This window comes from Melanostigma gelatinosum (assembly GCF_949748355.1).
Source record: "Melanostigma gelatinosum genome assembly, chromosome: 8".
NCBI classification, from domain to species: Eukaryota; Metazoa; Chordata; class Actinopteri; order Perciformes; family Zoarcidae; genus Melanostigma; species Melanostigma gelatinosum.
The window spans coordinates 9,828,823-9,853,728 of record NC_136641.1 but is presented as its reverse complement, the minus strand read 5'-3'; the positions used below and the strand labels follow the sequence as shown (position 1 = coordinate 9,853,728).

Here is a 24,906-nt window from a genome sequence, read left to right as displayed (position 1 = left end):
TTCGCACAAATCTGGCAGCAGAATGTTGGGAAACGCATAAGAGCAGATGTCCACTAACAGACTTATTCGAGTCAGCTTCGAGTAGAACTTGACAGTCAAATCGTCAGACAGCATTTATCCTTCCTGTTGCTTGATATTGGCTTTGTGTCACTCGGCCAATGAGCATTGACTCTAACCAATGTGCTGCTACCCAACTGTTGCCGAATTGTTTTGTTTTTCAATAAAATTCCCATCTGTCATTTCTGTTCCACATGTGTACACACTTGGCTTCCTGTTTGTATCAGAAGAGAGGGGAACTGGAGAGAGCTCACATGCCTGAACCAAAACATTTTTCAACAAGCGTGTGTACTCACAAGCGATACACAAAATCCTATAATGTGCTGCCCCATGTTCATCACTCTCTTCCCAGTTTGCCCATGAGTCCGGTGTTAACGCGCATGTTTTACTTGAAATGGGACCTGACTTCATCTTCTTTATCTGCGTTGGAATGAGTAAAGCTCGTGTTTGTTTGTCGGTGTGTGTAAACTCGATGAGGTTAGTCTCAGGACAGTTTCAGAAGTCACACACATAAACCCAAACTGTGGAGAGCTTTCAGCTCCATGGAGGTTTAATTGGTGTCTGAAACTTTCCCTCCAACTGCCTTACCTACATTGACTCAGATGTTGATTTCCAGTGTTTCCCTGGCTGCTTTTAACTTCAATGCTTCGATGTGCCGCCCGGCTTCACCCAAGGAGCTGCTCAGTGTAGTGAAGAGAGGACTGCGGTTATTCAGACTCCGGATCTTCTGTATCTGGATATGTCCATTCGGCTCAGTTGAAATAAAAAAGTAAAACATTGCCAAACACTATTTATTCATCGGTCATACAGACCGGAGTTGTTAAGGACTGTTTGTTTTCCAGCCTGAGATGCACAGGGGAAAACTGTTTCTTACTATGAAAACGAGTCATTAAATCACATTTTACTACACGACCACTGAAAGTAGAGCGATGCACAACGTCTGTGTCGGCCTCTGTATGTCTGCTCAACTTTTCATTTGAATAATATCTGGGCTGAGGTACTGACTATTCTTTCATATGCAGTACATTTCATCAAAACGCCTCACAGCAAGCTTTACTTGATATTTGAACATGGACGTTCATTGTTGGCCTTTGGAGAAACGTACATGTGGTGAATATTCTAGATTCAAGGTCCACTTTCCTTATTTGCACCAGACGTGCAATGTTACAGCACATTGTCTGATGACAGCTCAAACTGGGTGTAGATGCTGAATCCTGAGGACCTTCACAGGTAGAACAAACTCTGTGACCCTGAGGCTCACAACACCTAACCACACACAACAATAACAGACATCAATTCTCCAATACAGGTTTTTGTTACAACTGAAAAACAATTATTATCTTGCTTTCATAATCAATGGAAGCCAACATCGTAATTGAAAATGAAATTAGCTAAACCCATTGTACATAATTGCAGACAACAGATATCGATGGGGAGCTGTGTAGGTTTGTTGTTCCATACCAGTGTCTTAATGATGCTGAGATTTTGCTTTCTTGTTGTTGCAGCAGAACAAAAGCCTCTCGCCCTTTTAACAGCCATACAGTAGATTACTTAATGGCACTATCATCCAACAGCAGAGATAAATAAAGCTTACTGGGAGAATGGGGAGACAGGTCGACCCAGTGACACCGACACTGACATGATGAAAAGGTCAAAGGTTCCATCTCCACGAAACTCAATGTTGTGTGCATCAGCTGTCAAAGTGTCTTTCAGCAGAGCACTGCATGCCCATGCTGCCCACTCATCATAATTCTATCAGGACATCTGCTAAAATATCCAACAATACATGTGCGCAGCGAGTCAGTGTGTTTGTTGCGGTTTGTTAAAAAGAAAGCTTTATCAAACCAGATCCTCATCTGCTGAATTAGGGATTGAGATGGATAATGGAGTGTGTGTGTGTGTGTGTGTGTGTGTGTGTGTGTGTGTGTGTGTGTGTGTGTGTGTGTGTGTGTGTGTGTGTGTGTGTGTGTCACCACATGCACGCTTGGCGTACACGTGTGTGTTCTCCTACGTACACTCGCATGCACACAGCGACATACTGAAAGAGGTCCGGATACATAGAAGAGATATAGAGGCTGAGAGAGGCATTAAGTGGAGATGGAGTGATCGAGGGAGGAGGGGAGAGAGAGGGAGAGGGAGGGAAGGCACAGAGATTGGGTCAGAGACAGGCCGGGTCTGGGTGACAGCTGTTGCATTGAGAGTTTATCAGATTAAATCTGACCATCTCCGCTTTGGGAGGGAGGGACCCAGTTCACTGATGCCCCAAAGACACACACACACACACCTCAGTGGACACACTTTTAGACTTCATACTTTGAGCTGCTTTGGCCAAACAAAAGACACTTCACAGCATGAGTAGAATAAATGACAAAGTAGGGTTGCGAACGAGAACAATATCCTATCCTCATGACTGAATACTAGTCTACACTTAAAGCCCTTAAAGATAGACCAGTGTCACCTCCAACTTCCAAGAGGAGATTAGTGCACTGACGTCACATTACGTGTGACAGTATCCAGCCCTCTTGAATATTAATAAATATCATTAATAGTTCCATGGTTGGTTAGTTATTGATAACAAATGCGCTCTATTCAAATCAAATACATGTAGAATACTTCTGAGAAATGAGTGAGACTCAACTCAAGACACAACCTGTCCGTGTGGCTATAGATTGAATTGTGATCTGAATGATCTCACTGTTGATGCAAGTTGGTTTTATGATGGATTTCTTCCTTTGTGCCATCTAGAAATCCCTCCATCTTTGTTTCTGAGGATCGGGTCTGACTTCCGAAATCTTTTTCTTTTACCAAACTCCATTGTAGCTTCAGGAGTAATATTTTCTAACATCATGTTTTCTGTGTAAATGCACCAAACAACAGAAACGGTTTGATGTGGATTTTCCCTTTTAACCCTCATTTACTCTCTAATAAATGGATGACAGGCTATTTATTTGTCTTTTGATGTCTATAAAAGAACAAAAATTGCAGGCGAATTTCTCCCAAGGGCAGCGCATCGCTGCCACTGCCCCTCCTCCACCCAGCCCCCATTTCAACCACGCGCCATATAGCCTTGGGCAAGCAACCGCTGTACACAGCAATTACGTATACCCAGAATCGTAATTTATATGATTTAATTGAATTCAGTTCTCAATTTATTCAATTATTATACAACACAGGCCCTGCTTCTACTACCCACCCTCCCCTCCTCCACCCCTGTCATGACCGAACCTCCAGCAATCTCTCCTGCCTGTCACTTGACAGGCGCATTTGCAAGTGTTTTGGGAATTAATTGAAGGGGCACGGTTGACAAAATACTCCACGTGTTGAATCCAGCAGAATGCTGAGTCTCTGCTGCTGAGAGATTATTCCACACTAGCAGTCACAGTGATATCGGCAGCTTCCCTTCAGTCTCACTCTCATCTTCGGGCCCTTTCTGCTGAGAACATGCTATTCTAGTTCAGATTTGTTAGGTGACATATTTAGATCACACATTAATGATGAAAAAATCATCGCTGTTCAAGCCCCCCTCCATTCAGACATGTGTTTTGCTTATTGTCACATCACTGGGATGTTTGCGTTACACTGTGCGGAATGATGTATGTGAAGAGTTTGACCCCAGAGAACTGTTTTCATATCCTGCTGAAGGGGGAAACCTTCTCTGCGCTCACCTTTAAATCTCACTTTAAGGTGATGTGTGAGGTTCTGTGATATTAGTTTGGAAGCCTGTCATGGTCCAGTGTGCAATTTACAGAAGTGTAATGTGGGAACATACACTGAGAACTGACTTTTCAGTCATATAGGAGACCAGCGGTAACACTGCAACATAAACAAATGCAAATATTTGCATATTAATAGATTCTGATTTTTTTTATCATAAGGAAAGGATGTAATCTTAATCATTTTTAACAAGTCAACCTCTGCAGCCGTGAGAAAACTTGCAAGTGCACCAAATGTGTATTAATCTGCAGCTGAAAATCATTTAAAGCCCCAGTTACGATGGCTGAAGATGTAAATCAAGAAAATTACAAGTCATAAGGCTACATCCATTATGTAAAGTGAGTGGGCCGGCCACAACCAGCAGAGGTTCACCACCTGCCTCTCCAGCATCCTCCTCTTTCTCTCGCTGAGCTTTCCCGCTGAGTCAACGAGGAGCTCTTTGGCTCGCGGAGGAAGGAAACCGCTCGAAATAGAGCATCTTCGCTTCCATGCTGACAAGATATGAGCAGCGTGTATGTGCTCTTGGGTAGCGTGTTAAATCTGTTCACATTGAATGTATCAGAAGGCCTGTATGACGCGGTTGTTGACTGCTGATTGCGATCCGAGGGCGTGAATGTTTCGCAGCCCACCGTACTGCATTGTCATAATCTCTCTTATCTTGTTTCTGTGGTTCACAAACACACAATAATGCATATACATACTCATTAAGCTCCTCTCAGTTTGTGGTCTTCCACCCAGTTACACTTCTCGCCACGCCCTCTCACCCTTCCCCTCTTTTTATCTGCTTCTTTCCAGCTAATTCCTCGCTGCAGTCGCCCTCAGTCCATTTCCACCTCATGCATTTACTCCGTCCTCGCTAGTTATCCCCCTTTCTCTCACTCTATCAAGCCTTCTCTCTCTCTCTCTTTATTCTCAGGGGCATCCCTGACCCCATTCATTCATGTCTCTTCAAGACAGTGGATAGTACACTCTCAGCAATTACTCTACATGCTCCGCTCCCTCTAACAACCCATCCCTGTGTTTATCAACCACTTTCACGTCCAGACCCCCTCCTGTGTTATCCGTCTCCCTTTTCTCTCGCTCTCCTCCCTCTTTTGTCTCGCTCCAACCTATTGCCCGAGGGGAGTGATTGACGAGCAAGCGGGGGTCTTGTAAAGGGGAGTTTCTGATTGGTGTAGAGGGAGATGAGAAGGATGAAGCCTCCTATAGACCTGCCCTGACTGCACTGCAAAAAAATGGATCCATTGTAATCTCTCTTGTGCTCAGTCTGAAGGAGCATTTACATCAACCACGTTAGAAGTCTGTGGAGTCAGCAGTGTTTACTGCTGTAGTTTGCTGTGTTTGTCCAGGTGAGAACAACGCCATCTAAATCTGAGATGGAAAACTGATCAACATAAAAGCAGAGTTACTAACTCGTGGAAAAATAGGAGGGAAGCCGCTCAAAAGTACAAATTAAGCTTGCTCTTTGCAACCTCAGCAGCTGCTAATCCAAGCTTTTGTTTACCTCTGAGTGCTTGGATTGTGTGCACAAAGAATTGCTCAATTCAATTTCACACGTTTTGTATTGCACAGCTTACCTGTTTTGTGTTTTTTTTAATTATAATTCACCCAAATTTTCTCATTAGGAACTATTATTATTGTTTTCAATGTTATGTTGTGAGTTGTCCAGTAACAGTGAGGCCGACACATTAACAGCAGCAGCTTTTATTTTGTGAAACAAAACAAGTGAATTGCAGCTTCTGATTTAAAATGCATAGACATCCTTTTATAACTGCATTAGTTCAGCATTGAGCCCTCTGAGGCAAATTTGTAATTTGTAATTTTGGGCTAAACAAAAATAAATTGAATTGAATTTAAATTGAATATTTCGTATTAAAACAAAAGGACTTCTTGCTTTAGCTACAGTTCAGTTACAGTCTGGGTAAGCTCTATTACAAATGGCATATTAATAATTCATTTTTGTTGCAGTTTTCTGACAGTAAAACACCTGATTGTGAGTTCGTTAGTTGTGGTGTATTCCCAAGTGGTGAGAACTACAACCGTATACTACACTTGTATAAAGATTCATCTGTACTGAGACAGCTGTGATGTAGTTAATTAGTACTGATGACATACAAACAATAGAAAACACTAAAACCAACGCAATTGTGGGAATAAAGAGGCAGATGTTAACATCTGGCAGGCAGCAGTTCCTCATGTTTGGAAAGCTGAGCAAAACAAAACGAGCTCAGGATCCGAAACAGCGATGGTGATTTTCAGCTGTTGTTTCATGTATCCTTCGAGGAGGGTTGTCCACCACACATAGCTTTAGTTACAGGAACTGAAATCAGTTTTTTTTTTTTTTTTTACTCCATCCGATTATTTTTCATTCATATACATTTCAATTATGTTCAGCCTTTATGACAATTCAAAAAACGTTCATCTGAACACACTGACAAAAGCAAAAAGACAAAATCCGACAGACGATAAAAAGACTACTGTACATCACTTTTACAGCTTGGTCTTCTTTTTTTCAGTGTGTCTGGTTGGGTTCAGGACGTGGGTGTCAGCTGATAGAAAACCTGTCTAAACATCGCCACCATGTGGTGAACTTGTTGTACTGCGGTGAGATTACATCATTGCTCGACATGCCTTCCAGTCGGTTGTGTTTCAGCTGTGTTTAAGGTCAGGAGTTATGAGTATTGTGGCTGATTTCATAGAGAAACAAGACAAGATGTGGGCAACACACACATGACAAGAACAGAGTGCACATGCCAACATCAGAAATGTTTGTGCATAATAAAACACATACAGACTTTATGTTTTAGAATATATATATATATATGTATTTGGTGAATGACTGTACAGTATGCATATGGAGGCTTATGGACGCTGTGCTTACATATACAATTTGTAAAGAAGAGATAAAGAAAGAAGTGAACAGCATTGAGAGCATATGCAGTGCAGCGACGCTTAAAAACTTAATATATTCAAACTGAAGAGTATAACTCATGTAAATATGCAGAAACAGTGAATGATAAACTCTGGAAGCAGCTGTGTTGTTGTTGCTCTTGTTAAGCACACAGCAGAGACCCGGGAGCAGATGATTCCCCATATGAGAACATCTAACAGTGACCTCTTTTTCACCTGACTCATGCATCTGTGTGTGTGTGTGTGCGTGTGCGTGTGCGTGCGTGCGTGTGTGTGTACCAATGCACCATTGAAATGATAAGAAACTGTCCGTGCACATGTCTTTTCCAAAGCTGAGTTAATAGGGATGTTTTTGGGATTTTTCAATGTCAGTCTTGGTCAGTCTGTCAATCCACCACATTGGTCCAGAAGGAAATGTCTCCAAGAATACGAGATGGGTTATACCTGTTAGTATGTTAGCATGGCATGCTGATGCTAGCATTTAGCTCAAAGCCTTGCTGTGCTTAAGTACAGTCTCTCAGAGCCACTATGGCTGTGGACTCTACTGAGACAAAGACCTTGCGAGCGTCTGGGTGCATATTCAAGGCCTGCCTGGCACTATGTTATTTCTATTTTATTGTTCCAGGATAGTATTGTTCATTTGGGCAATTCAACTTAACGATGAAGTTACATAACAAAAATCTACATTTACCTGCTTACTTGTATGCCCATTCTTAAAACCTGCATGTGGTAACTTTGTCTATCTTGTCTTTTTAAAGCATTTTTGTAAATGTTTTGCTGTAAGAAAAATGAGCATTTGTTGAACACCTAAATATATCTGATTGGAAAGTAATGTGTGTGCATGCGTGTGTGTGTGTGTGCATGTGTGTGTGTGTGTGTGTGTGCTTGAATTTGTGAACTACCTCAACATCTATAACAGAGACCGACACAGCTGACTGCAGCTCATTACTGCAGGTCAAGACAGGTTGTGGGAAAGAGGAAACACATCATTAAACTGAATGAGCCACATTTATTGGCCGTCCTTTAGGGCTGTGAATGTCAGGAGTTGAAACCATGATTTCAAATCAAGTCTGAAAGTTATCTTGTTGTTCTTTCTTAAAATACACCGTTTTTTCCCCTGAGATCTTGTACTATTTAACAGCCAGTCATGTGTGCTGTGTTAGCAGGAAGATGAATCATGACTGCGAGGTCTCGGACCACCTCTCGCTCTCTGGACATTCCGGGAAACAACACTGGAAGAAGAAGCTGCCGGAACAGGTGAAGGGTTTCTTTACTGTGGATACTCCATAAATCAACTTCCCTTTCAAAGAGGCAAAGTTCTGTCTGCAAACATATACTGATAACACGACACTGAATATAATCGTATACAGTAGAGGCAGAAAATAACCAAGTACTGTAGTGCAATTTTAGGACCAAGAACTTTGATAGAATATGTAATTGAATATCAGAGACTTTATGGTTTTACATAAACAAATTAGATGTAATCATGTCATTACTGTGGAGGTCTTACTGTAGTTTGTGGAAAATGATTTTCCACTGACACACTGGTTACTATTGAGCTCTAAGGCTTCAAACATAACCTCCAACAATGCCCAAATTAAATTAAAACAGATGCTTTTATCTATCATGCTCATTCGTACTCATCTCAGGAAAGACACCGCTACAACATAATCATCCTAACTATTGAGTAGCTTGTAATTATCTTTTTAATGGGTGATTACAATTTGTATTCCTGCATTGTTAAATTGGGAATCAGCTGTGCAGCAGGATTACTGTCGACATAAACCAATACCGCTGAGTAATGATCTCCTATAAAGGTTAATGAAATTGAGAGGTTTTCAGTAATTGTGTGGTCTCCTGTTCAGGCTACATGATAATTTCTGACAGTGACCTTGACCATTGTGAAATTCTCCACTAATAGCATTATTATTAAGTCAACTGATTTCTCTGCGCCGCTCAGTTAATTAAAACAGAACCGATTATTCTAGTTATTACCGCTTATCATACAACTACTCTGGCTGCAAATGTGTGTCCCCGACTCTTTGTTTCAGTCCAACACCGTGTGAAAAAGCCCAAATGTTTCCGATCAACAAATCAACCAGCGCATGTAATCAGTAATCATTTGTTGATCACACATACTCGTACAATTAGCATAGCTTGGAAAGTACAGATTTGATTCAATGCTGAGAAGGGGAAGGTTGAGAGACACAGCTGTGTGTGTGTGTGTGTGTGGGGGGGGGGGGGTGTGAATATGTAATGTAAATATATATTGAATATTAGCGCTGACCTTAAAAAACAAGTTTATCATCCATAGTGTGCATATGTGATTTGTCCCACAGATAAAGGGCACAGAACATGAATTAATTACAGGAACTTCTGAAACAGTTACCGGCTATTTCATTCCACTTTTCTTTTTTTTACTCCCTTACTGAATGCAAAGAGGGAACAACAAGGGAACATGCTGGGGAAAAAACGGGAAATCAGGAGGACAGGTGGAAAACCTGTGCTTTTATGTACATTTACGTACATATAGAAGAAAGAAATAAGAGTCTGGGTATGGATGAATACAGTATATATACTGTATATATCATGCTTTAAAAACTCCTAATCATTTGCACCTGTATCTAAGTTTGTAGGGATTTCCAGTTTGAATGCAGCAGAACCAACTGTTTTGACACTGGTTTACTCCCAGAAACAAGGATGAAAGAAGAGTAGTTTGTGTAGTACAGTACACAGGTCTATGTGTAGTACACAGTACACACAGGTCTATGTGTAGTACACAGTACACAGGTCTACGTGTAGTACACAGGTATTTGTGTAGTACACAGTACACAGGTCTACGTGTAGTACACAGTACACGGGTCTACGTGTAGTACACAGTACACGGGTCTACGTGTAGTACACAGTACACAGGTCTACGTGTAGTACACAGTACACAGGTCTACGTGTAGTACACAGTACACGGGTCTTTGTGTTGACAGTAGAGATACAGGTGGAGATGGAGAAATAAAAAGCAGCAAGGAGTTTCAACTGACAAACTAAAACATCAAAGCTGTTTCTCACTTTCTCCTGGTGTACGCTGTAGTATAAACATTTCATATCAGCAAATAAAATCACTACAGTCCACAGGAGTCAGACCTGGAATAATGAATGGGAACATCCCAGCGGAAATTAGATGTAGCCCACCAAATGTGGAATTCAGATGTTCAAGAAGCAAATGTTTGGCTTGTAATCAGCCATAGATCAGTGCAATCCTCTTATAAATGAGGTCCAAAAGAGCAACTATAAGGGAGAGAAGAAAAAAAAGCAAGTGAGAGGAAGGGGCAAAGACAAATGGCACGTCACATCACCAGCTCGTATCTGCAGTGATGGATCGCTGTTAACGTGTGTACTGTATATCCATGCAGTGTGTGGGTTATTGTTGTATCCATATGGCCTGAGGGCGGTGTGCTGTAGTGGAGCATGAGGGGATTTATCTATATAATAACAGTGTCAGTATGTACATCTCTCAGAGACAAACACAACAGCGGGAGAGTCTGCCATGGTTATTTTAATTCTGCAGACAGGAGAGACACAGAAACTGTAGGTGGACAGATGTGTGTAGGAGAGTTTGACAGCAGTATTTACATTCAGAGGGGCGACAGATACACTTAAAGAGACAGGAAGGAAGGTTCTGTGAAGTTGAGCTGTAAATGTCATCAGCTGTTACAGCTGATTTTTTACTTTGTTTCATTTACAGAATTCAGAAAACTGATATCTGTCACAAGGCTTTATTGGATGACTGATTCATTATTTCTTTAAAAGGCATTATTTTTGCTCCAATTGTTAAAAGCATTTGAGTCGTCTTCACATCAAGAATTTCCATGAAGAAGACAGATAGGAAAATACTTCCAATACCCAGTGGCACTAAAAATTAGGACAGGCAAGCTTAAGCTCTGAATGTGAGCATATACTAGAGTAGAGGATAAAGGGATAGAAGGGCTCTGAGCGGAGAGATGGGAGTAAGGGTGGCAAAGAGGAGGGAGAAAAGAAGGAGAGAAGAAGGTCAGAGCTGTGAGGCCTTAGGGGTTAAAACATGGCATCAAGAGAAACACAACAATGGCGAAAGTGAACATAGTGTATATACAGTACATGTGTTTACACATACAGTGAGACAATGAACACTTTAAGGTAGGACAAAATAAAAGTCCCTCATTGTGCATCTCTTCTGCTTTAATACTGTGGTTACCAAGACGGTGATTGTGAATCTCCCCATTCCCTTTTCTAAAGAAAGTCCATTCAAAAAAATCCACAGAGCATTCAGGAACAAGCAACATTTAGTGAGAAGTGAGTAGTAGATTTGATACTTGTGGACATTAATCGTTTTGTTCCAACTTGAGATATTCACCTTAAAAAAAACACCAACTTACAAAATAATGTGTGTCAGAGAGTTAAAACACAAGCTATGGCACATTTCAACAGACTGTAAGGTAGCTGAAATGGGAACACGTTTCACATTTCAAGGGTCACCTTTAGGTCATTACCAAAATTTATAAATAACGGGGTTTTTTTTGGCATAAAACTCGTCACATATATTATTTTCATGCCATGTCATGCATTTCCTAACGTTATGCCCTAATGCTTTGTAAATAACTTATGAACACCGGTTACATCTGGTACATGGTTGGTTGATGCTGAACATTTGTGATTTGTCACGCAGGATAAGTGTCATCGGAGGGCTCAGTATAATCTCAGGAACACAGCAATTAAGACTCATATGCAGAATATGTATTCTGTACCATTTTTTTTAAATGACAATAAATATTTGTGTGGCATTGATAAATACAAGGGGGGAAACACACATGAAATAGGACTTTTAACAGGTAAGCAAGGCTTATTAAAAGCAAAGCATTTTCTTCAGGCAGCGACTAAGACACTTGCGGGGGCTGTGATAATGAGGAGAATTTAGAAAGATGGCTCAGTTATGTGGGTTGTTTGGACCCATTGGAGCAGAATTGAAAATTACATATTAGGGCTTTAACAGAAACAAACATCTTTGCAAACTGGCACCATTAACGTCTTGCGGTCTCCATGGAACTGATCCCAGTCACAACATAGTCTGACAAAATGAGGGAAAAGGTGTCTTAGCTGAAGGACGTGTACGCGATGAAACTACAATTGCAAAACATAGGCGACTGTGTGAGATGGATGGGGAAGTAGGGCCAACAGTGATCACAGGGGGAGTGACTAAGCTATAGTTGCCTGATGGGGGGGAGGTTAAGGGTGTCCAGAGCGCTGTGGTAGAGCTCTCTCAACGCTCTCAACAGATGCAGACGACAAAACATCTGGTTGAAGAGATGAGGCAACGGCTCCTGGAAAGGAAAAACAGAAAGACGAGAGAAAGAGAAAGTGCGTGGGGGAGTTAACGAAAGAGACAGAAGAAAGGTGATGATGACATGAAAGGGAGATTTAGTAAGAGACAAAGAAAAATATGAAATATTGCAAACCTCAGACTGAGCTGATGTGTTTTTTGTGCGACAGTAATCACATTCTGTCAGTGACAGAAAGTCACCAGACGGGGCAATGGGCTATTAACACACTAATCTCCATATGACACACACACACACACACACACACACACACATAAAATCCCACAGACAACACACAAGCTTAAATTGATAGATATTTACAGACATTTACCACCAAAAACAAAGACTCACTGAAGGAGTGCTCATAATTACTTCTGAATAAATGAATACATAATGTACATACATGTACTGTAATGAGGGTTTATAAATATAGAGAGTAAATGAATCCTCACCCCCAGCACATGGACCCTGTTGTAGTACGAGCTGAAGTCTTTACTGAGAGACACGAGAAATTTACAGATCTGAGGAACACAAAAAAACACGTGCATGAGTTAGATAACCATCTTAACAGCAGAGTTTGGTTTAATACACACCTTCAGTAATCAGTGAATCTAAATCCACTGACCTGTTCACTCTTAATATTGACTCTGGCTCCACCCCCTTCACAGTCTAACGCTTGTCCTGATTGGTCCAGCAGCTCGGAGAAGGGGATGAGGTAATTGAACAGGAGAAGCCACTCGCCCTGACGGTCAAAACACAGACAGCCCGGTAGGATTAACACTGACATGTTGGTAGAACTTCTAACGTGAGCATTTTTTCAATGGAAAGAAAGTAACATCAAATGAAGTAGAATAGCATAGAAGATAATGACGTAGTACCTCTTCTTTCAGAGCAGAGAAGTCTAGCTGGGAGCCGTCGGGGATTTCAGGGTATAAACCTGCCGATGAAAAAAAAAGTCAGAAAACTACGTGAACAGCACAATGTAATACAATCCTAAAACAACCAGTTTTGTAAAGCTGTTTCACTCTTAAAATGGAATAAAATACAAAAAAAAAAAGCTCGTGAATTTCACCCCAGATTCAATTAATTTTTTATCTTAATTTATAATATTACATCACAATTTACTTGTTGATTATATGTTGTATTATTAATCTGAATCTGCAAATGAATGACTCTCTTGCAGAGCACAGCTCTCACCCTTCTCCACTCCTCTCTCGTAGCTGTCGAACAGAGTGTGCAGCCTGGCACAGTTATACATCACAAACACGCCTCCTCTCGGCCCTTTGGTGGACACGCCCCCTTCACGCTGGAGGTCCAGTGTCACCTAAACAGACAGCTTTGTCAGTCACTCCTACTCAACCAACTAAAGAGCAAACTGTCATCAATTTCTGCGTCAACTTTGTCAAGTCAAACACAGTCATCAACGTGGCAATTTATCGCACATAGACACCTGCAACGCAGCGTCAAATTTGGGTAAATTGTTGGCAGTGGCGGTAAAATTGTCAGGCCATCCACCACTTTGGCAGACAGGGAAAACGCACAACAGAATGACACATTTAGTAAAGACGCCATTTGATTGGCTAGAACTACGCATTTGAAAGTTGGTCGTAACTGCTTTAAAAAAACAATTATATTTGGCTGTCGAACCTTATTTGTTTTGATTGACAGTCAAAGTTCACTGAATTTAGAACCAGTAGCTCACAGATGGATTTCGTCTGAAGTAACAGCTCAGTGTCAGTTCGGTTTCTTCGTTGTTGATACATATTCTAGGTATGAATTGCAAAGCATTGATAGTGTATTTTTGCATGTAGGCGGGCACATTAATGTGTGTGCATGCATGTGTGCACGTACCCTCATGTGTAATTCGAACACTGGAATTTTGTGTTAATATAGTTAAGATTTAAATTTAAAAAAAATAGTTTTCAAACCCTGCCTGTGTGACACACGCAGGTGCAAACACAGAGGTCTGACGATGACTCACGGGACTGGTGTGGACCGTCGACAGAAGCTCAAATCTGACAGTGGCAGAGGTCATGACCCTGATGATGTCATCCCACGTCTGACCTACAAGAGGAAGAAGAGGCGGTATTTCACTCCACTTAACTCACCTTAACTGTGCCAATTAGTACCGGTCAGGTCACTTAGATAAGTAAGGAGCATGTAATTAACAATGAGTGTGTACACACACACACACACACACACCTTCTACTTGATCTCCATACTTCATCTCTGAGGCCTCCTTCATCTGACCTCTTCTCAGCCTGGAGCAAAGGAGGAAGAAGGAAACAGGAGGAGCCTCGTTTACACAAGACAAATGTGCAGCGATAACGCAGTGATGAAGATAGCGTCATCAACGCCCATTAGTGTTCTTTTAATTTAGTTTAATTAGAGCTGCAATGTCACAGTTTACACAAGATCCTAATGAGAGTGTCTTTTGTGATAATAAACGTCTGTCTAGTGGAGAGCTAGGCAAAGAGATCCGGAAGACGAGTGGAGACGGAGGGAAGATAAAAGGAAACCAAAGACAAAGACAGAAATGTGGAGGAAAGACAAGAGAGGACAAGAGAAGAGACACAACAGTGGACAAAGACAGTGATGTGTCTTACTGCAGATATTGTGCAGCCGTGAGGTGAGAACCAGGAGTCTTCACCGGCCCACACACCAGATGTCTCTGCAGTCACAGAGAGCGGAGCAGGTGAAAATAGGAACACAGTGCAACACACGATTGTGTGTGTGTGCGTGTGTTGTTACCTGCGTGTGTGTCGCTCCACTGGCTCTCCACAGCACCGCTATCTGCTGCTGACGGAACTCATCCTGACAGGAAGTCACATGTAACGCTGTTGCCATGGCTAACTATAAAGGAGGCAGCAAAGACATATGAATCAATGCTTTGTTTTTTTTCTGTAGTTTTTAAATGGAGAAAAAAAGGAAATCATCAGGCTCTGTGTGTGTGTGTGTGTGTGTGTGTGTGTGTGTGTGTGTGTGTGTGTGTGTGTGTGTGTCTTACTGTGCAGTCAGCAGTGGCTCGGTCCAGTTGCGCCAGGTGAGAAACACTGTCTCTGTGTACTGAAACAAACACACCAACAATGTCTTACTAGTAAATATACAAAACCAACCAACAAACTATCTCTTATCTTGCTAAAATGTGTTGATATTCAACCTTATCTCTGCCTTTCTGAGTTTGGTATATAGTGGGACGTGTGCAGTTGTTACTGACATTCTCTGTGTCTCTGGGAGGCAGCGGCAAGATCTGTTGTTGTAACATATACCAGTGACGTGACAGTGACATACTTGGTAAACAGAAGAACTACAGAGTACTGATTCAGCTTTGGTAGCTGTGGGGCGCAATGCCGCTCAAAATCTTCCTTGTTCTCTCTCTTTGCTTGTGTTACCTTTCCAACAGCGAAAAATGGCATCCCGAAATAGATTTTACAGTGTTTTAGCTGACTCGAATATTCAGCCATAGAGCTCAAGGCTGCAGCGGGGGTGATGTGGCGGCAGGGACTCTCTAAAACATGAGCTGCCCAGAACAAACCCCAACTGGTGGTGCCTTTGCTCAAATTGCTCTCCGATGCCAACAGAACAATCATTCTGCTCTGATGAATGTCAGAGAAGGCAGTTCTTTTGTTGGATGCTGTCGCTGACGACAACCCGGAGAGAGAGAGTCGTGTGTGCATTACTATGCATGAAAGCTTTACTCCTCATTGGACCGAGGTTTGCTGGAGACCTTCTTCAGTACCCCAAAGATGAACTGGAAAAGACAACCAGCAAGTGCAATTTCGGTGTGATTTTTGTCATTGGACTTTTCTTATTAAATGGTCTGTCTGAGGCAACGGCAGAGAGACACAGCAGAGGTAAACAACATGTAGAACCACCATGTTTTCTCATCTTACTCTGGGAATTAAGGATATATTTCGACCAAACCAGAATTGCTGATTGTTGGAACAGTGGGAAGACTAACAGACGAATGGTATTGGTGGCGTTTTGTGAGTTTATTTTGTTTATTTGTGAGATGTAGCAAAACTCGCCCTTCGCACACAATGCATCCTGGTACATGTAGGCACAGCCAGCATGGCTCCGTGGCAGGAGAAATCAGCTTTCTCAGTCAATATAGCAAGCACTGGGAAATATTTTTTTTTCAGTTTTTACATTTACCTCCAGCAGTCATTGGACATGGTAACACATGCAACACTGTCATGGTATGACAGTGTTGCATGTGTGAATTATCTCACCTAAGCAGGTACCGAGGCTGGGGTCGTATCCTAGCAGCCCCTCCTCCTGGAACACTCGTTTCAGGTTGACCCTGAGAGCTCCCTCGTTCTCCCCCTCCTCCGCCTTCCTCCCTCCTCCCCCTCCTCCTCCTCCTCCTCCTCCACTGGTCCTCCTGCCTCTCTCCGTTTCCCTCTCTCTATACGGGGAGTTCTCCAGAGCCTCCTGAATCTTCTCCTCCCGCTCCTCGTTGGTCCAGTCGGCTGGGGCTGTCGGCCAATCGATGCCCAGAGCTCGGAGAAAGGTGACGATGTCGCTGTCTTCGGGAAGCGTGGGGCAATAGGACACTGCAAATCTGAGACAGGTACGGAGATCGGTACTGATCACAGCTGCCATTTTGAATTATTTTCACGAGCAATTGATCTATCGATTACTTTTTCAATGAACTAATCATTTAGTCTTCTATTTGTCAGAGAATATTGAGCCCAATTTAGAACTGTGCAATTGACCCAAAGACTCACCCCTGTCTTCTCAACAGCGCCCCCATGTGGTCAGCCAACAGAACAGTCCTGAGCTGGCCCAGAGTCAGTGTTTCAGGAGTGGGTGTGTTGGGTTTAGGGTGCAGCGCAGGGCAGTTGAGCACCACACAGCCTTGCTTCTGGCTCGAGGGCTTCAGGTACTCTGTGGCTCCATCTGCCAGGACAGCCTTGAAGGCTGCGGCCCGGTCCACCCTCACCCTCAAGCCCTCACCCATTACCTCCCCACCAGCCACGGGGAGAATGCCACTGCCACGGAGGGCCAGTACCCTGGACATCACTGATGGAGGGACCTGGGCAGGTAAAGCAATTAGAGACTCATATATATGCATGCATTAACAAAAAGCATATGTGAATGTTTGAGGAGGGAAAGATGTGAGGGGAAATACATGTGCATGTATGCCAAGTAGGTATGAGTTGATGTTCTACTTTTACACGAGTAATAATATACTTCATAGCTTTTACCTTCAGATGTCTGTCTGAACAACTTTTACACATGCATGTGTGGTTATAACATTACAAAACTGCATATCAAAAAAATATCAGATGGTGGTATCTGCTTCAAAAACCCACATCAGTATCTGCAAAATCATCAACATGCAAAAAAAAATATCAGCATCCTCTTACACAAGGATGCATGAACACGCCCACATGTGCAACGTGCCGGAGGTGTGGGTTCAAAGACACATTTGTTTGAATTATTTACACTCGGACATAACAGAAATGGGGCCACATTGTATGACATTTATGTGTACGAGCTATGGAAGAGGCCTCCGTGGTGTTCAGCTGTGTTAGCTGCGTGTTTGTGTGACCCATATTGCACGTGCAACTCATGGGTTAATAATTACTGCCGCGGGCTGTTACTGTCTGGTCGATCATGATGAGGCAAAGTCAGCGGTCACAGGATTCAGCAGTCACCGCATCACTCACACATATTTATGATTTGAGGATTTAAAGGACTCAGGTCAGCTTTCACCTCTTAATCAAGCAGCCAATTGGCCTCAGCTGAGCGCTATAAAGCAGTGAGTTCCGGTCACGCCGAGTCACGTATGTAACGTTGAAAAACACCATTTAAATATCACTGCGCTTAACAAAATCACTCGCGCGATTTAGCGACTGTCAAGGACGGAACTATACTGCCGAGTGGAAGAACACAAAGAGTACGAAGTTGAACGCGTGAACCAGCGATGTTTAACATGCCCTGGCTATGATTCCGGTTTAATAAACACGTCTCTGTCAGTGCATCTAGCGTCAACTGAAACGCATAAATAAGGCACAAACACATTGAAATGAGCAAGGAACCCGTTCAATTACTATCAAAACCCAACAGGTATCAGTTAAACCAACCTGCCCGTCCGCATACAGCGTGTTAAGCATCGTGGTCGGAGACAAGAAGTCCCTGTTACGCAGGTTTTTAGCGCTGCTCTCCTTGAACCAAAGCTTCTCCGGTTCAGGGAAGATCCTCTCGCCGTTTAGCTGGCTGGAATCGGGGACATTTTCACGCTTCCCCCGCAGTGCGGAGCTCAGCGCCCGGACGGTAGGGGTGATCCGGAGGGGCGAAGACTCCTCGATATTCTCCATCAGCACACGGACAGGTAAGCTTGCTAACGGGCTATCGGCATATCCACACCCTGCTCATGTCTTCTTGTCAAACGCCGTCTCCCTGGTGTCTGTGATGCAGGCGAAAAGCTTGCACTGCCGAATTGCATGCTAGTTTCCTGCTGCACGGTTCATCACTGATCGATGTCAGATATTGGCTGTAAAGTAAAGACTGCATTGGCTGTTTTTCTCTTATGCGGAACCAGTGAAGTGCAATCTGTTTCTTCCGAGGGGATTTTAGGTGTAGGACCAGTGGAATTGGCCTAACAGCGCCATCCAGTTTGTGGTAGAGTAACTGCAATCTTAACCACACTGTCTGGCCAAAAGTATGTGGACACGTACTTTTCTGTAATTTGTTAAACATTTTCTTCTAGTGCAAGCAGGTGTCTAATAGAAAATGTGCTTCTATTATTGCTCTTTAATTTAAGTCCTTATGATAAGCTGCATTCCTAAATATCTCCAGGCCACCTAAATATGATTTAGTTAGATGACTATATTATTGAAAACAGAGAAATGCAGTGAAGGAAAATTATTCCTAGAGGAAAAGCTTTTTGGGACATTTTTATACGTACTGATTGGCAGGGGCATGGCTGTTTCCATATAAATGCTGTATTACCAACAAGATTAAAGAAGTAGAAATTTAAATGTTAAACTATGTATCCAACAAATCTATATTTCTCCAAATTTACAAGTGTTACTTTGGGGACTTGATTGAAAGATATTGTTGAAAAGTATTAATAATATCAAAATTGAGTGTAAAATGTCATACACTTTGAACAAGATAAATATAAAACTGAATGCATTGTAAACATATAGATTTATATATGTGACATTTTACATGCATAAATACAAAATTACAGGTACAGGTCTCACGTGCAGGTGATCAGCAAATTGCAGGCGCTGAGGAAACAGTACAGCAAGAACCACCTGCAGAACACCCGCTGCGGAAGCGACCGCGTCCAATGGCCGTTTTGCGAGCAGTGCCACCGGGTTTTCGGGAATGCTCACGCGGGGAACCCGTTGAAACGGCATTGGAGTCCCACACCGGCACCGCCTCCTCCCCCTGTCATCAGCGACGAGCATCAGGAGTCTCTTGGACGAAGTGGACGACGGGGAGCTCAACAAACATCTGGGTCAGGTTGAGGCAGAGGACGAGCAGGAACGGTTGCAACCCATTAACACCAGTAAGTATGCGTTTCTATCATTACTGTGTTAATGGGAGATACCTGGATGACCTGCAGGGTCGTTTGTCCTGAGGTCCCAGAAAACACCAGTGGCCGGAGTTGGATCCTTATACCCATTCTATGCCACCAAATGTATAGGTTTACTTGTTACGAGTATACTAGTTTACCATAATATACATAATTATTACTAGATAGTAACATAAATAGTATTCAGCTTATATGTTGTACATTCATCTTTGCATTTAAAACAGAAAGGAGATAAATGATTCCTGAAGAGATTTATCCAACAATGGGACTTTTGAAATGTTTTGCTTGAACTCATCTCATCCAGGGACCCTTTAAATGTACTCTCAACCATTTTAACGCTGATACATGTAATGTGTTGGTTACTGAGCCTGGAGCCTGTAAAGATGTGATCTGTGGAGTGCTATGAACTTTCTGTATGGAGGAACTGCATACTGTGTGCTATGACTACAATATGGCAAAAACAGACACAAACGGTACACGCCAAAGTACTCACAGTATCACAGAAAATGTCGGAAATTGGCGTGTCCTCCCGGTTGTCATGTTTCCATCACTCGCGATTTGGAGCTGGAGCTGATAAATAGCCATGACTCATGCAGAGTCATTTCTCCCAGCAGCTTTACATCTTCTCACATGAAGTCAGACAAACAGCCCACATATGAAAGGTCCCCTTTAACTGAGCACTGCTGCCACAAGCAGCCACAGAATGAGGAAGTATTTGTCTCTATTCCTCCTCAGTCATGTGAAAAGTTACTCCTTCTACTTCTCAAAAATCAAGTTATGATCTGTGATGTTTTTTTTTTTTTTGCATACATTCTCATGAGTCTCATGGTGATAAAAGAACATTGATGGTTTTTAAAGAGGATGAGGTTTTTCCTGACTTTCAGGCAAAGCTGCGACTGCTTCCATATTTTGTGTACAGTTGGTCTAATATATGCAAGCTAGTAATCCTTTGGTCGTGTAGGTTTATCTGAAAACTACCTCAACTGAATAAATATGTTTGCTGAATGTTACTTATCCTCTTAAGGTAACGATTGAAGCGTCTGCTTTTACCGAGTTTTGATCACAGTGCTCTCAGTGATCGAGCGGGCGGATGTCAGCCCACTCATATTGTTATCTTATTATCCAGCACACAGGATTTGAAAGGAAGATATGACAATATGTCTATCATGGTAAACTAGTAAATGTATAACTTTTGGTGGCATAATAATGTGTAATGAATGCAAACACCTTTCAGCTGAAAGTCGGCTCTTTCACCTCATTGTCGTTTAATTTCAAGTCCAGTGTTTTGAAGCACTGAGACGAAGCTCAAAAAACAGGAAAGTGTCCCTAACTGGCTGCACCGTCTCTTTTTGTTTTCTAGCGTAAAAGACTCCATCGAAGAAAACGAGCGTGATGGAGCAAGTCTCTACGTTGGTGTCGGCGACGGTCACCCAGCTCAGAGAGATGGGACGCGTCCATGCGGGCGCAGGAGGACGCCCGGCTACAGAGGTTGATGGACCATGAGACGGAGGTTGCTGGACCATGAGAAGGAAAGGCAGAACAATCGAATGAGTCAGCTGCTGAGAAAACCACGAGACACCTCGAACTCGTGGACAGCATACTGTCTGGGTTCCTTCAGGTCGCTGACTGACACGTCCTGTGAGTGACGATGGCGTACGACCGGGTTATTCAGGTGTTATTCACCTCTGACACGCTCCTCCACCAGCTGACTTGTGCCTCTTCCACATTCCTTTATTTCCACTTTATTTATCAACAATGTACAGAACAATGACTGAGATAATCTTGCCTTTAACCTCGACTCTGCTCACTTGTATCTAATACAAATCCAGGTTAAATAAGACAGATCAGATTCAAGTGATTTAGGAGAACTTGCCACATTCACCAATTTTCTGGAATTTTCAATTTTCTCTCAAGAACAAACGCATAATAAAAGCAGCAACGAAATCGTATGTAAATTACATTTAATATATATTTCAAAATTGGATATTGGTGCTGTTGTATAACACTGCAATATCTCAAGCTCAAAATATATTAAATAATGCACTCATTGAAATTCAATTTATCTCGATATATATATATATATATATATATATATATATATATATATATATATATATATATATATATATATATATATATATATTTGTGCCATTTTCATGAATGAACACTTACGGGGCAGGTAGGTAACCTTACGTTTTATTATTTGGGCGTTAATTATGCAAATTAACAATTCTCCTGAACACGTTGCTCATTTACGCACAGCTGGCATTGGTCATGTTTAGGCCGGTCGTTTACTCAGTTTGCTGAATCTGACGTGGCTCACTCGTACGAAAAAAAAGTAAGAGTTGAGATAAGAATGCAAATGTTATTGCATGAGACCCATAATTATTACCACACATACATTTTCTGACTCAAAATTTGCTTAAAAATCTCTGAATGTGTGAATCAGAACATCAGATCTGTGTCATGAGTTTGGAGAATTGTCACCTGCAGTGTGAACTTGGCTTTCTGTTGACATGAAAGTCGCCAAAAGAGTGAAAACTATTTAGTAGTCTCATGTTTGGATGGAAGTACCGAACTTCTTCTGCCACCTGAGCTTCAGCAAAAGCTAAACCAATCATACCGGCAACATGCCTTTTGTTGTAGGGCACTTTAACAAAGCATTTGTTTTCATTTGGGATTTTTATATATGCGCTATTACAATGTGTGACTTCATTAAATGATAACGGTTACTGGTAACCTTGTTTTTATATTTGGCGTTTAGAGAAAGTGTTGCTTTGTCAAGCAATGGTGTAAAAATAATCACGTTTCAGTCGTGTCACCTAGCAGTGCTCCCCAGAGGGAGAGGAATGTATAACCGTATGTATTGTATATTCCTCTCCCTTTGAGAGAAGCTGCTCTTCATTTGAATGGTAGTCTATTTGTAGCACAGGTCGTAAATGATGTGTGGTGATGATATTGTAAGAAAACTGTACACAGTGACTGATAGTTTAACATTCTGAGATTTATCTTGAGTATCCATTTAGACATACTGTACAGAAAACCGACAATTACATTGTACAAAGATCTGAAATGATTTGCATTGGGCGCTCATGTCGTGGTTTGAGGTGTCATTCTTGGCTGACACGGAAATCCCGGTTGCGTTTACTGTTGCCGGCAATCCGGGAGAAAACGTGTCATTGAGGAAAAACGCCATCAGACAAATCCATTCAGTCATTACACTCTAATCTATTCTGTTCAAAATGGCAACACAGCGTTCAACATAGGCCATACTGTTAGTTTCACTTTCCTAGGTTTTCATTTTGAAAGAAACAACACTCATCGACTGGTTCAATGATAAACTAGAGACTTTGGTTTTACAGGTGTGGCTCTGTCAGCTGATACGTTTACTTCAACTGTAGCGACGTCTCTACTGATCCACGTGTTTTTAATTGTAATGTTTGTTTCTTCCTTTTTAAGGATCAATACAGTTTTCAAGTGAAATTATATTTGGCAATCTATTTTTAAACAGAGGCTGACTTAAGAAATGCATAGTAATGTGATATGATTCATGGTTTGCATCATGTTTAAGGAGAAGTGCTCGACCTCAGCTCGTCTGCTCAGGATGTCCTGTGCATTGTGGGATGGAAACGGACCTCATAACCAGCTGGAGCCAAGAATCACAGCTGCATTATGGGTTCCGTTACAATCCCACCCACCAAAACAAGCTCCAGGTCCAAACTCTGGTCTGGTCAGGTTAACGCAGCTAAAAGAAAATGAAAAAGGTTAACAGTGAGGGAAAAGGTGACTTTACATTGACTGAATCTGACTTCAGTTCTTTTAGTTGCAGCTTTTTATATCTTTGTTTGTGTACCGTCTTGATAAACCGGTTTATCATCTGTTGAGCCACGGAAAGAAAAATAGCAAGAATGGGCACAAGAGGTGAGCCTGACAAGGAAGAACTGGTAGAAGGAAGGAGAAAAAACTTGAAGACATTTACATCATTGGACTCTTCTTGTCGAGCTAAAAATAGCTTTTCGACCCGGATTTAGAGCCGCATTAATTTCTCATGTCCTCAAAGGCTTGAAGACAAAAAAAAAAAACTAAAGAGAACGAAACCTTGAAGTAAAAAATAGAGGACTTACAGACACTTTCAGTTTGTCCCCTATAGGCTACTTGAACTCTTTATAAGGGCACCTGAAGGCTCCTTCCAACAATAAAAGGAATAAAGGGACAACCACAGACAGTTTTACAAGCAGTGAAACAAGATTGTATGAGACGAATGTGAGGACAAAGTTTAAGAAGGCAAAGCAGGAGACAGAGAAGAGGTTGAATGAGGATTTGGCACTCAGAGCCAATAGAGTGAAAGTACAAAAAGACACCAGTATAAAGTATTGTCATGATTATGAAGTTTGAAGAACAGTGTCTAAAAGTTTTCCGGCTCACCGACATCTCAGAGCAGCTCGTCGTCCTCTGTAGTCCCGTCTGCCAACATCTCTGAGAGTTCAAACTTCCTCTTTAAATACTGGAGAGATTCATTTCACTTTCACTTCTCTTCATCAGACAAAACTCCTCCTTTCCTCTCTTTGTCCACTCCCTCCCCCGTCGCCGCTCCCTGCTGGAGAGACACACCTACTGCTATCTATTACTCTGTCAACAATGCTCGTTTTTGTAAGGTGGATTACTTCTTTACATGAAAACTGAGTGCTTTCAGGTTGTTTATCCAACCTGTATTGATTAGGTATAATTCAAATTTCATATATTATGAGTATCCGGACATTTATATATTTTTGGACACACAGATGAAGTATGTGTTCGTTCAGCAAACTGATTGCCGCTTGTCTTTATGGTTTTGTGTTGTGACTAAATGCATTTATTTTAGAAGGTGTATTTACCGTATGTGAACCGTGACTGACTGATTTAATGGTTTATTCTGATCTTTTACCTTTTTGCCAGTTCTTGCATGTTCTTGGGAATTTCATAGTGAATCAGGTTCTAATAGTATTCATGTCATTTTGGTCCAATTCCACGTTTAGTGTTTTTTTTGTCTGTGATGTTACTTTATTTGCTAGGACTGCCTTGAAACTACACACATCTATGCTAAATTATTATATTTTTGCATTCCTTGTTTTTAATTGTTCAACTATGGTTGATATGGTGGTTAAAGTTATTGTCAGTGGAGGAAGAAGTACTCTGATAAAAGTAGCAAAACCAGAAGGTAAAAAAAACAGTTTCAAGTAAACATCCGGTCAATTGTAACACTCTCTTGCATTACATTTAGTATTCTAGTCCTGAAGGTAAAAGTAAAAAATGGAACAATTGCCCGCAGTCTCCCCTAAATGT

At 41.8% G+C, this 24,906-nt stretch overlaps 1 protein-coding gene across 1 annotated transcript; it reads right to left on the bottom strand.

Annotated features, from left to right (window-relative positions):
• Positions 1-10,252: 10,252 nt before the first annotated feature.
• Positions 10,253-18,550, bottom strand: dalrd3 (DALR anticodon binding domain containing 3). Its single transcript, XM_079272824.1, is given in 15 exon segments — positions 10,253-12,032; positions 12,482-12,550; positions 12,655-12,771; positions 12,908-12,966; positions 13,227-13,353; positions 14,011-14,093; positions 14,232-14,290; positions 14,636-14,700; positions 14,781-14,882; positions 15,037-15,095; positions 16,262-16,361; positions 16,364-16,415; positions 16,417-16,593; positions 16,760-17,067; positions 18,122-18,550. Coding segments are annotated over 15 exon segments (1,731 nt in total). The 5' UTR covers positions 18,356-18,550; the 3' UTR covers positions 10,253-11,912.
• Positions 18,551-24,906: the final 6,356 nt, after the last annotated feature.